The sequence below is a fragment of the Medicago sativa genome, chromosome 4, assembly GCF_051527215.1.
Source record: "Medicago sativa cultivar Bolivia chromosome 4, Bolivia_mono, whole genome shotgun sequence".
NCBI lineage: Eukaryota > Viridiplantae > Streptophyta > Magnoliopsida > Fabales > Fabaceae > Medicago > Medicago sativa.
In genome coordinates this window covers 89,579,878-89,592,436 of record NC_140752.1, presented here as the reverse complement: position 1 = coordinate 89,592,436, position 12,559 = coordinate 89,579,878, and the positions used below count along the sequence as shown (strand labels likewise).

At 29.6% G+C, this 12,559-nt stretch overlaps 1 protein-coding gene across 1 annotated transcript; it reads right to left on the bottom strand.

Moving 5' to 3' along the window:
• Positions 1–24: 24 nt before the first annotated feature.
• Positions 25–3,777, bottom strand: LOC146933499 (stachyose synthase-like). Its single transcript, XM_085705296.1, has 4 exons — positions 2,142–3,777; positions 1,564–1,741; positions 1,062–1,429; positions 25–794 (listed from the first exon to the last, which is right to left on the bottom strand). The coding sequence occupies exons 1-4, from the start codon at positions 3,582–3,584 to the stop codon at positions 231–233; spliced, it is 2,553 nt and encodes an 850-aa protein (XP_085561422.1). The 5' UTR covers positions 3,585–3,777; the 3' UTR covers positions 25–230.
• Positions 3,778–12,559: the final 8,782 nt, after the last annotated feature.

Genomic DNA, 12,559 nt, shown 5'->3' with positions numbered 1-12,559 from the left:
CTAGCACTCTTGATCAATATTAGATTAAGAGAAGTGTGAACAACATTCACACATTGTATTATTCATAAATTAACTTCTATTTCTTGGTATACAAGAAACAGAAGGAAATCCTTCAAAAAAAACGAAACAGAAGCAAATTTTCTTGGTATACAAGAAACAGAAACAAATCCTTCAAAAAAAAAACGAAACAGAAGCAAAGCAAATTGTTATTGTAGTAAAATTCTAGTACTCTAGAAGAAAATTGCCAAATCAGACACACCACTAGCCTCTTCAATCCAAGGAACATTGAGAGACAGTTTTCCATCACCCAGCCACTCAAAAGCCACTTCAGAACCATTCAATTGAAACTTCTTTGGTGATTCACTTGAATAAGCAAGGAAATTTCCACCACCTTTAACCTTAATCTTAGCACCACTCTCAGCATATTCCAAATCTAGAATTGTTCCACCACTGTTGAACATGTTTGTCAATCCAATTGGTGCAAATTTGATGTTGCCCCCTAGCTTTGTAACTGGAACAAAACTGTATAACTCAAAGGTGGATGGCTCAATGGTAAACTTGATTGGTTCAGATTTTGGGGTCATCAAACGAAGTTCTTCGGCTTGATTGAAGTAGACTACATACTCTTCTGCCTTACCCAAATGAGATGCCTCTTTCTTTTGAGCCCATTCAACTTCAGTCACATGCACAGTTCCAGTTATTGGCTTGTAGCATTCGGGGAAGCCCCTAAACTTGTGCTCTTTTGGATCCCACCCGGCCCCTTGACAGTTGAAAGCCCCAATCACTCCTCCATACTGTGGAATATATGAGCAAATTTTGGTTATTGCATAAATAATAAAATATAGTAACCTATAAAAAACTTGCTCAAACATCGGGGTCGACATTGATACTTAGATATTGATAGAAATTTAAGAAAATAAAAATAGTTGAACGTGACTATTTGTGTCAGTGTCACTATCATGTCGGTCAGTGTCAAGCATGTATCAAACACCAAACACGCCATCGATTCGAGGTGTCGGCACTACATAAATAGTATTTAAAAGCGAGTGAGAGAAAGGTACCTTGTTGAAGTTCCAGATTTTGAGGACAGTGGTTTGGTCAAACAGAGGGTTCTTGAAAAGGCAATCTCTTGTTGGAAGGGGAAAATGTATGCACTTAGGAATTGTTCCATCAGGGAAAACAAGCTTCTTAATCAGATCAAAGTCATGGGAGCCAACATTATCACTCAAATAAACTGGACCACCACAGATAGCTCTTGAACCTGCATGAAATTTGGCACAAATATGGTCTGATTGGAACATGTCCCAATCAGGTTGAATCATTTGTCCCATCCATAAGCTGTTGTAGGAACAATGAATCATGTGTACCCCTTGTAGCCAGAAAACTCCCATTGGATCACCATTGGGATCTTGGAACCAAAAGTCATCCCCTACAAAAAACAAAAATTGGAATATTTTTTGTTTAATAAAATTGTTTTTGCTTGCATATGTGTGAATGAATAAATAAAAATAACAAAGTTCATTGATACTGTCTTTGTACATTGCTTAAGGGCTTAATGCTTACCAACTCTCCCCATGGAAACTTGCTTTGTTCCAAGGAAGAAAAAGTCATTGCATTGTTGCATGCTAGCAATAATTCCACTTCCATTGAAATTCTTAGCAATGGATTTTGTCAAACCTTCATAATAAGCTTTAGCAAGGTTAACTCTGCCTCCATATTCATCACACACATATTCAAGAGTCTGCATAATAAACAAAACTATTGATGATTATTTGGTCATATAACAAACACTACAATAATAGTCCTCAAGCAAAGGGTGCTGCAATACGATCTAAATTTTGTAAGTAATCCCATATGATTTTAATCTGAAAATAAAAATTGAAAAAAGACCCCTTTTCATGTTTTCAGCAACCTGGTTTTATTGAACTAACTAAAATATGACGATTCATCATTGATTATATATTTTTCATTATGTTTCGTATCACGACACAGGTATATCCAAAGAATTCATCATGCACATATTCAAGAGTTTACAATAACAATAAAAGACTAATGATTATTATTTCTCCATAAAAAATACTACAATAATTATCATAGTCAATAATAGCAAAGTAAAGGAAAATTCAAATTAGAGAACTCACATGGATGACATCAACTTTGACTCCTGTGACACCAGATTCAGCAAGATAAGAGTGCATGGAGTCATAAAAGTCAGCGACATGATCAGGATGAACTAGCCCTATTGAACCTTTGACAATGTTAACAACAGCAAGATCATGCATTGTCCCATCAAGGCCAGGTGAAAGTTTGCAAGGGATGATTTTGGCATCAAGGTGTGTGGTTCCTGGTCTCACACCACCCCAAGCACCACAAAGTGCATGCCAAACATAAACATCATCCAAACCTTTGAACTTAGTCCTCAAATCCCTTGTGAAAGCCTTCAATCCATAGGCCTTCAATCCACTTTTTGGAACACCGCTACTTTCTTCTCCACCAAAGAGATCATCAATTTCTTTGACTAATTGCTTGATCTTTGACTCAATCTCGGCCAAATGAGAACTCTTAGATAAAATTGCCTCCTCTCTTTGCCTCTCCAAATGCTCATGTTCAATCCCCTTTGAAATCAACTCCTTAATCGTTTTCGGATTAAAAGGAGGTGAATCAGGACCTAACAACAATCCACTTTCATATTTTTTGAACTTGTCACCTTCATCAAGCCTGTGAAGCCTACCAGTCATCTGTTCACCGCCAAGAACGAGATTCTTTGCATCCACATTAGGATCATTACCATCCAAGTTAATACTTTGCCATCCATCATCGATGACAACAAATCTCGGTTCAACACCGCCTTTTGAGAAATCATCAAGACCATGAAAAACACCAACAGGATTCACAGTTAAATAAAAAGCATCCCACGTACACCAACCAAATTTATCAACCAAATTTGGAAGTGTTTTCTCTTCCAATAGCCTAAAAGTGTTGAAATGAACCCTCAAAACACTATAAGCTTCTTTCATCAAATCATAAGGATTTTCAGAAAAATGAACATAAGCAATAGCATTGAAACTCAATGCTTTCACTTCTGTTGAACCACTCTCAGCACAAATCATAACCTGGTCATCAGAACCAGGATGAAGTGCAGACCTAAAACCATTTTCAATGATAGGAATGATCACAGCATAGGATCTGATTTCAGGAATCTCAAAAAGAATCCATTGAGTTTCCATTTGCAAATCAGAACCAGATCTTCCTATCCATTGAGTAGACCACCAAGTTTTGAACCTAAAAATACTGACAAAGTTTCTACCATTGAAACTACCTAATGAGTTCATTAATCTATCAGATGGGGTTTCATTGGAGAATCCAAAGAAACCACCTTTGTGAGAAAAAGCAAGAACACGGTCAACGAGTGAAGGTGGTGCATTTGATTCAGAGGGTTTACATATAGAAGAGAATGAACTGAAAGAAACATTCTCAGGAACATCATGAAACAAAGGAACACCTCTAAGAGTGAATTTTCCCTCAGATAAATCAAACAATGACTCAGGTTTGACAAGATCAAGGGTTGTATTGGGAGGAGCCATGGAAAACAAAAACAAAGCCAAATGGACAAGAACAGAGAATAAGAAAAAGCAGAGAGTGAAGTGTGAAAAAACCCTACTCTGTGATGGGGTATTTATAGTAAAATTCTCAAAAAAATTCGGAAAAGAAATGAATGCAATTTATTACCAAAAATCCCGAGAGTTGAGGTATATTGAAGGAAATAATAATTAGCGAGGGAGATAGATAATAGGGAGTAGTAGATAAATGGTGATACGGATATGCATGATCAGTGGCTTGTTTTGCAAGAAATGATTTTTGGTGTTACAAGCAGTGGCGGAGCCAGAAAGTTTGAGTAGTGGGGACAATATTTACATATAAATTTATAATTTTTTAATGTAAAATGTAAATGTTATAATTATTTTTTGGTGTTTTTTTTATTAGATGCCCCAAAATTAAGAAAATATAGTAAGTGTTTCAAAAAATACATTACCTAGAATTTTAGGAAAACGTATATTTTTTTGGGGAGGAAAACATATATTATTTATGGTCTTGATAAAAAAAAATATTGTTTATGATATGTTTCTCTATAAGTAAAATAAAACAAAAAAAAAAGGGAGAAATGAATGGATTTTTTTAGTGAATGAAACTAATGCTTTAATGGGTGATATATGTTGTTATTATACTTTATGAAGTTATAATATTATATACTCCTATATGCCAGAAAAGAATGAGGGACCGAATAAGTAAGAAGAAGCATATATATATATATATATATATATATATATATATATATATATATATATATATATATATATATATATATATATATATATATTTGTGTGTGTATGAGCAACTCATGCCTATGTATAATGAGAAATGATATTTTGACAACCACTTTTTAACAACTTTTGGACAACTTTCTCTCTCATACTCACATGATGTTGTTATCCTCTCTCTTCCTTTTTCTCTCTCCATTGTTTTTGACCAATAAGAAGTGAGAAAAACAAGGTTGTCAACAAAGTTATCAATCAAATGGATGTCAAAATATCATTACTCATGTATGTAATATATGTGGTGCAGCGAAAATAAAAATGGAAGTGGGGGCACGTGCCTGCAGAGTTGCAAACGTAGCTCCGCCACTGGTTACAAGTATGTTTGGTGCATGAAACACGTGTTATTATGTAGACAGTGTATACTCAATACTCAATCAGAGTACAAATAGGGGACTCACTTGTTGAAATTAATCCTCTGGTTTTAGTAAATCAAACACACCTATAAAAAAGTTTAAACTTTTTTATGTGGTTTCCTAGTACTACTACTATTGATATTCTCTTATTTTCTTCTCTCAAAAAAAAATATTCTCTTATTTTGTATTTTTGGAACAAATTGATGTTATTTTGTACTACTACGAAAGAACCGTACCTGACTTACTGTAATTAATAATTAGTGGTAATTACTAGTAATTGCAAAAGAGGAATAATTTAATTCAATGATTGTATCAAAGAATCACGTCACAAAAAAGATTGTACCAAAAAAATGAATTTTCTCACGAATATTTTGGAGATTATTACTATTATTATTTTTTCATCACACCACAGTGCCACTTTTTTTTTTTTTGAAGAACCACTGTGCCACTTTATTAGGTTGATTCTTAAAATACCTTCAGAAATATTTACATGACATTAATTTCTATTTTGTGATAGTTTAGGTTTTTTTTTAAAAATATACATCAAATTAATGATGTCAAATAGTCATTTGTAAGGATATTTTATGAACTAACCGAAAACAGTGACATAATGAAGCGATTTGATTGGATGTACGTGTGTAATTTATTTATTTTTTGCATTATTGGTATATGAAACTTTCCTTCGATTTCCTTCAATATAAAAAACACTATAAATCACTCCTTTGAAAAAAAAAATCTTTATTCTGTCAAAAAATCATAACTAATCAACATTCTGTCATAAAAAAACCTGAAATCACTCGTTTGAAAAGATTCGTTATTCGTTCTTTTTTTTATACATTTACTCCGTTTAGAAATTATCGGGATTTTTGGTAATAAATTGTATTAATTTCGTTCCTTTTTTTTTGTAGACACCAGCATTTTTCAGCAAAAAAAACAAGTGAGAATTTTACTATACTATATTATAATTTTACTATCCTAATATTATATTATATATATATATATATATATATATATATATATATATATATGTATGTATGTATATGTGTGTGTGTGTATGTATTTATGTATGTGTATTTTTTTTTAATTATATTAATGTATGTATGTATCCCATGACAAAGTAACTTAAAAGATTGGACGTATATATTTTTTCAAAGAAAAAAAGGATTGCACGTATATATAAAAAAAAAAATTACATTTTTTACGGGATAAAAAAGTTTTACATTGTCACGTATACAAAATAAATAATATCTATAGAGTGTCATCTGATTAAATATATGTATAATGAAAATTACACTGTCAACGTATGCAAAATAATTTAATATTTTAATTAAATTATAATTCACATATTATACTCCGTCCTATATTTTCTTCTTTATAGTCTAGAAGTCCTAGATCAATTGGTAAATACGAAATTGCAAGGCCGGACGTCGTGACCTCGGGACCTCACGGTTGTGTGTCAGTTTAATTTCAGTGGTTTACCACTTCATCTAAAAAAAAAAAAGTTACATCTTTTAATATAGAGTAAATTACACTCCTCTCCCATCAAAGATGCTTGAATTACACTCCTCTCCCCTCTTATGTTAAAATATACACTATCCTCCCCTCTTATGTTAAAATCTAGAGTAAATTACATTCCACTCCCCTCAAAGATGCTTGAATTACATTCCCCTCCCCTCTCTTATGTTAAAATCTAGAGTAAATTACACTCCTCTATTAAGGGAGGGAGTTGTAATTCAAGCATCTTATAAAGGGGGAAGTATAAATTTTACTTTTCAAGGGAGGGGAGTGTATATTTTAGAGTAGATTACACTCCCCTCCCCTCAAAGATGCTTGAATTACACTCTCCTCCCCTCTTATGTTAAAATATACACTCCCCTCCCTTGCAAAGTAAAATTTATACTCCACTCCCTTATAAGATGCTTGAATTACAACCCTCTCCCTCAATAATTAAATATGCACACTTTAATCTATTTTAACATAAATAAATATTTTTATGATATATATTAATTATAAACCACCATGTAAGAAAAATTAATTAATTTCTTTAAAATTTAAATGTATAATTAAATTAAAATATTTTGCTATTGATTTTATAATTTAGAGTATAAAATTAACTTTTAAATAACCATGTTTTATTGTCTTTAGTAATTTTTCACATTTTTTATTATATTTTCGATTGTTTCATATTTTATAATAGGGTTTAAAATTATACGTTAATGAAATTGTGAATGAAAAATAGCGAAAAATATGTATTTGATTTTTTATTATATTAAAATAGACTCGTAATACTATTTTTTTTAAGTGTGTTTAATTTTTTTTTCTAGATTATTAAAAATAAAAAAAATATTGAGGGAGTAAAGTGTAGATTTTAACATAAGAGGGGAGGGGAATGTAATTCAAGCTTCTCTTAGGGGAGGGGAGTGAAAAGTTTTCTAATATGTTTTGAATAAGAGAGGAGGGGAATGCATATTTTAACATAAGAGGGGAGGGGAGTGTAATTCAAGCATCTTTGAGGGGAGAAGAGTGTAATTTACTCTATATTTTAACATAAGAGGGGAGGGGAGTGTAATTTAAGCATCTTTGAGAGGAGGGGAGTGTAATTTACTCTTTAATGTATATTTATTGCTTAGATTACTATTTTACACTAATTTTTTTTGAAGGATATTTTACACTAATTTAAAAAGCAGCATAAAAAAAATATCAACATTGGTGTATTTTTTCAAGAGTAGTGGTATATTTAATGTCTCGCAATTTTCCTTAAATAAGCATATAATTAAATAAAAAAATTCCTCAAAAGAAAAAGAGTATATTTCAATAACTTTTGAGCCGTCAACCTTGCAGATTTGGAAAAGTATTTTTGTGGCTAAATCTTTATATAATACAAAAGCATACTTCTATGGGCAAAAGTACATGTGGCATCTTCACATTCTTCATCACATTTAATGTTTTCTTATCACCCAATCAAATTAAATTATGACTCATTTGTTTTTTTATTAGCCAATCAAGATGGACAATGACTCATTAAGTTTTCATCAACCAATCAAAATTGATCAAGCCATGATTTTTTCCCTATATATAGACAATTTTTTTTTTTATATTCATGTGTCTCTTCCCCCATCAACAAAACATTATTTTTTTCATTATTTTTTATGTGTTTTGAAATCATAGAAGTTTAATCACTTGGTCGTAGACTATGGGGTTGATTTTCTTTTTTATTTGTATCTAATTGTTAATGGATAATGTTACTTTCCCAGGATCTCATTGGAGAGCATGTGTCTACATTCTATGACTTCAAGATGTTCAACATCAACAATATAATTTTTAGTCAAGACAATGTTTTGTATTTGATATAGAATCAAGATGTTAGAGTTTAGATACCTTAGGTTTATTGAATATTATTTAATGAATTTATATGTCGATAAACTAATCTCAATAAATTGATTTAGCCTTTATCTATATCTATTTTATGAATTTTTGTCTTACACAAAAACGTATATTACACATGAACTCTTATTTGATGAATCCTAATTGATGATTTTAAATACATCTCCGGACATGTTAAACATCATCATAAAGGTTGGATACAATTGGTTCACATCATCTAATTTGGACAAACCTTTTCTAATAAGAAGACATCTTAAATCATCATGTTTTACTATGACGGCTTTTCACTTATCATAGTTTCTTCAATAGAATGTATCAAAAGCTTCAATCAACCATTGAGCAATATACATGGTTTCTTTTTTATTTCTTTTGACCATATATGAGATAATACACAATCCTTTAAGTGTCATTTCATCTTATTTATTTGACAATCAATATATGACTTTTTCTCCTTTAATTTGTCAATTAGATAGTTACTATTAAATAATTTTTTTGTGGGGACTATTAAATAATATTGTTAATTTTGTTATCTACCCTTTATTATAAATATCATCCATTTGCAAGCAATTCCACCCACCATTTCAATTAAAAATTGTATTATTTTCAATCTTTTGTCTCAATGTCATGCCTTTTTTCTTTTTGTTTTTTTTCCTTTCTAAGTTTCACGTATTTGGTATTTTTAACAAGCCAAAATGATTTTTTTTTTGAGAAAAAAAATCCATTTAATATAATTCTCAAATATAACACAAAATGAATTATATTAACACAAAATTTTCATGTATTTTTGTATACTTAATAATTTAATATAGTTCTCAAATATAATTATTTTCGCATTTATTAAGGATAATATAATGATAAAGCAATTTAAGAGTAATTAATATGTCATTTAAATTAGAATGATTATATAAAGGTTAAAATGTGTCATTTAATTATTTAGAATGAAAATGCCTCATTTGTTGGATCAGACAGGAAACAGAAAAAAAATTAAATGATAGCGTTAATTATAACCCTTAATTAAAGGAAACAACTAAACACTACAAAAAAAAAAAAAGGAAACAACTAAATCAAAAAAAAAAGGAAACAAACAAATATTGAAGTAGTATATTATAACAAATAAATGGAAGACATTTAAAATTCAAATAGTTCGATTTTCCTATCTGTATAAAAAAAATGAATTATTTGAATCTTTTAACCTTTTAATTAATGTTTTATATTCATTTGTTTTAAGAGAATATTTAATTTACATAAAAAAGTTTTTGACAAATTCACAAAAAAAAATTCATTAAATTTTGATTTTTTTTTGAATGGATTAAATTTTGAAATTTATATTTTTATAATTTAAAATAATTATATTTTATGTGTCATTTTAGTTGGGTTGATCCAATAAATATTAAACTTTGTCGTTTAATAGGTCAAACAAATAATAGACTAAAAAATAAAAGGTTCTTTAAATAATAGTCATTAATGTGGTAATTTAAATTGAAATGATTCTGTTAAATGTCTCATTTATTTAGTCAGATGAAAAAATGTTATTTAAATGATACCATTATATGATATCATGTTTTGATTCACTATTTTTGCTACTAATACTTAGGGGTGTTCAAAACCGAACCAATCCAAAAGAAAAACCGCTAATCAAATCAATCCAAACAGAAACCGCAAAAAACCGCATTTGGTTCGGATGTATTCGGATCATTTTTTTTACCTAACCGCATGGTTTGGTTTGGTTTGCGGTTTTGATTTTACCAACCAAACCAAACCAAACCAAACCACAATATAAGAAGAAAAAAAACTAATTAAATATATATCATCTAGATCAATACTCATAGAAATTCAATGGAAACTTTAATAAAAGAACATATTTTTTCTCTTATTAAGTTTCTACTTTGCTGCTTTTTCTATCAAAAATGTATTTATGTGCTACTTGAACTCTTAGAGAATGATTAAAATTTTAGTCTTTTGTATTTCTTACAAAATAGGATTACTATTTGTCCACGTTTTAATTTGGTCTACGTAGTTGAAAACATTGTTGGATGAAAATAAAATTATAATGTTGGATGAAATTTAAAACATTCCTGAAAATATGTTGTGTTTTAGCTTTTTAATTTGATTTTAAAGTTGAAAACAAAAAAATATATTATTGTCTAAAAAAACCGCACCAACCGATCCAATCCAAACCGGATTGGTTTGGTTTGGTTTGGTTTGGATTTTATTTTAAAAGTCAACCGAACCAAACCAAACCACGTACTTATTTATCTTGCGGTTCAGATGACTTTTACCCTTAAAACTGAACCAAACCGCACCGTGAACACCCCTACTAATACTAATAATAGCATTCCTAATCAAGATTGGTTTTGCTAATAATGAGTTGACTCAATTTCAAGGGCGTGGATTCAATCTCCGCTATTAGTGTGAAGATCTCTTTGACAAGGGATGTCTAAAAATTTTGTAAGTGCTTATTGAGTCATGAGACATGTCCTCACCTTGATGTGTCCTAAATTTTTTTTATGTAAAATTAAAGTCTATTTGCCAGATTCTAAAGGATTTTTTTTGTCAAATAATAATAACAAAGATAATTTAAAAGGAGAATCGAATGATATCTAAAATTAAATTTTACCAATAACTCGGTAATTTTTCAAATTTCAATTTTACGAATTTCCTACAATGTTTATCTTGATTTTTTTTTTAAATTATGTCATATGTTTTAATAACAAATGCACGTAATTGTCAAAAAAAATAACAAATGCACGTAAATGTGTTTTAATATATAAAAAAAACTTTCTCTATTATAAAGATTTGGCTTCAGAGAATGCAAAAGTACACGTGTACATATATGGTGCTTAAGCTCACTAAATGTTATCAAACTAATCCACATCAGCGTGTACATTTTCAGTTTTTAGTGAGAAAGGAATGCATTAATATGATATTTAAGATTAGACATTTATCATATCATTAGTCAACTATGCATTTATCCTATAAGATATCCATACATTGATGATATCACAAAATTAAAGGGGTAATTGATGTTTTTCTTTTTTGAGGGGAAGGGGGTAATTGAGGTTATTTAATTGATTTTTATTTTATAAAATATTGTTTATAACTTTCAACATTTTCACACTGTTTCAAAATTCAACGTTCATTCTAAAATTTGAAATTCTTCTCGAATTCTCAAATCCCTTTTTCGTTGAGTGGAGAGTTTGGTTTCGATTGTGTCCTACTTCAATATACGTTGACATCTAAAAGTAAATTTTACATATCATATTTGTAATTTTTTTTCTAAATTAAAAGCACAATTTAAAGAGAATATATGACGTCTCAACTAGACTTTATTCATTTTTGCTTATATATATTATATTATCAAAAAAAGGGGGAGATACAAATACAAATTAGAGGGACATAAACCTACCCCAGTAAATCCACGCAAAAGTGTAGGTCGACCCTAAACGGATAATACAAAAAATTAAAACAACACAAGTGGGTCAGCTTCTAATTAATCCTAAAACTAATCAAAGGTTTTGCGTATATATGTAACTCATCAAATTATTTCCCTAATTTATCTATCATATATTTTTTTAATAAGCATGTATTTTGTCAACTCAACATATCACATTAGCGTTTTTCCATTTTTAGAGTCCTCCAAAGACCAAAAATGAAGGAATTTAAAATAACGCAAAAAAATAAAATGATTTTTTTTATATTTAATATAAAAAATTAAGCTAATGATATTAAAAAACTAACAAAATATTTCATCATAATGTTTGAAGTTATGAGGGAGTCTTCAATGGGTTGAATCTTCATATTTGCCTAAGAGAAACCCACAAATGAGCTTGACACACCCCTAAAAAAAATGATATTGACACCACATCTCACTTATATGTTACTCAATATGTACTTTTGCATCTAATGTGTAGAAGTTTAACTCACACACGACACATTAACATCTCTCCCTTAAGCGTAGACTCTTTGTATCTATGATATGGTGAAATAACCAAATAAGGCCATTTCGTAGAGAGATGTTTTCACTCATTTATTTCATGAGAAGAGAAAAAATAAAGTAGAAAAAGAAATCAGATGAAAAAAGAATTTGAACATGAGAGAAAAAGTAAGGGAGAATAGTGAGTTATTGATAATTTTATGGGTTTGTTACGTTGAAGAAAATTGAGATAATTTAGTAATTATGCTATCAAAGTATCAAACTCATTAAAAAGTCAACATCAATTTAAAATGTCTAATAAATATCTACAATTTTCCTTTTTCAGATTCCACCAAAGACCAATAGTGAAGGAATTTGAAATAATAGATGTTGAATAAAAATATATATTGCCTTGACAAAAAAAATTGCATGAAAATGAATGATGTCCAACATCTAAATGTTAAGATTAAAAATATTAAAAAAAATAACACGCAAAACTAACAAAACAAATTATCATAATGTTGTAATTCCCG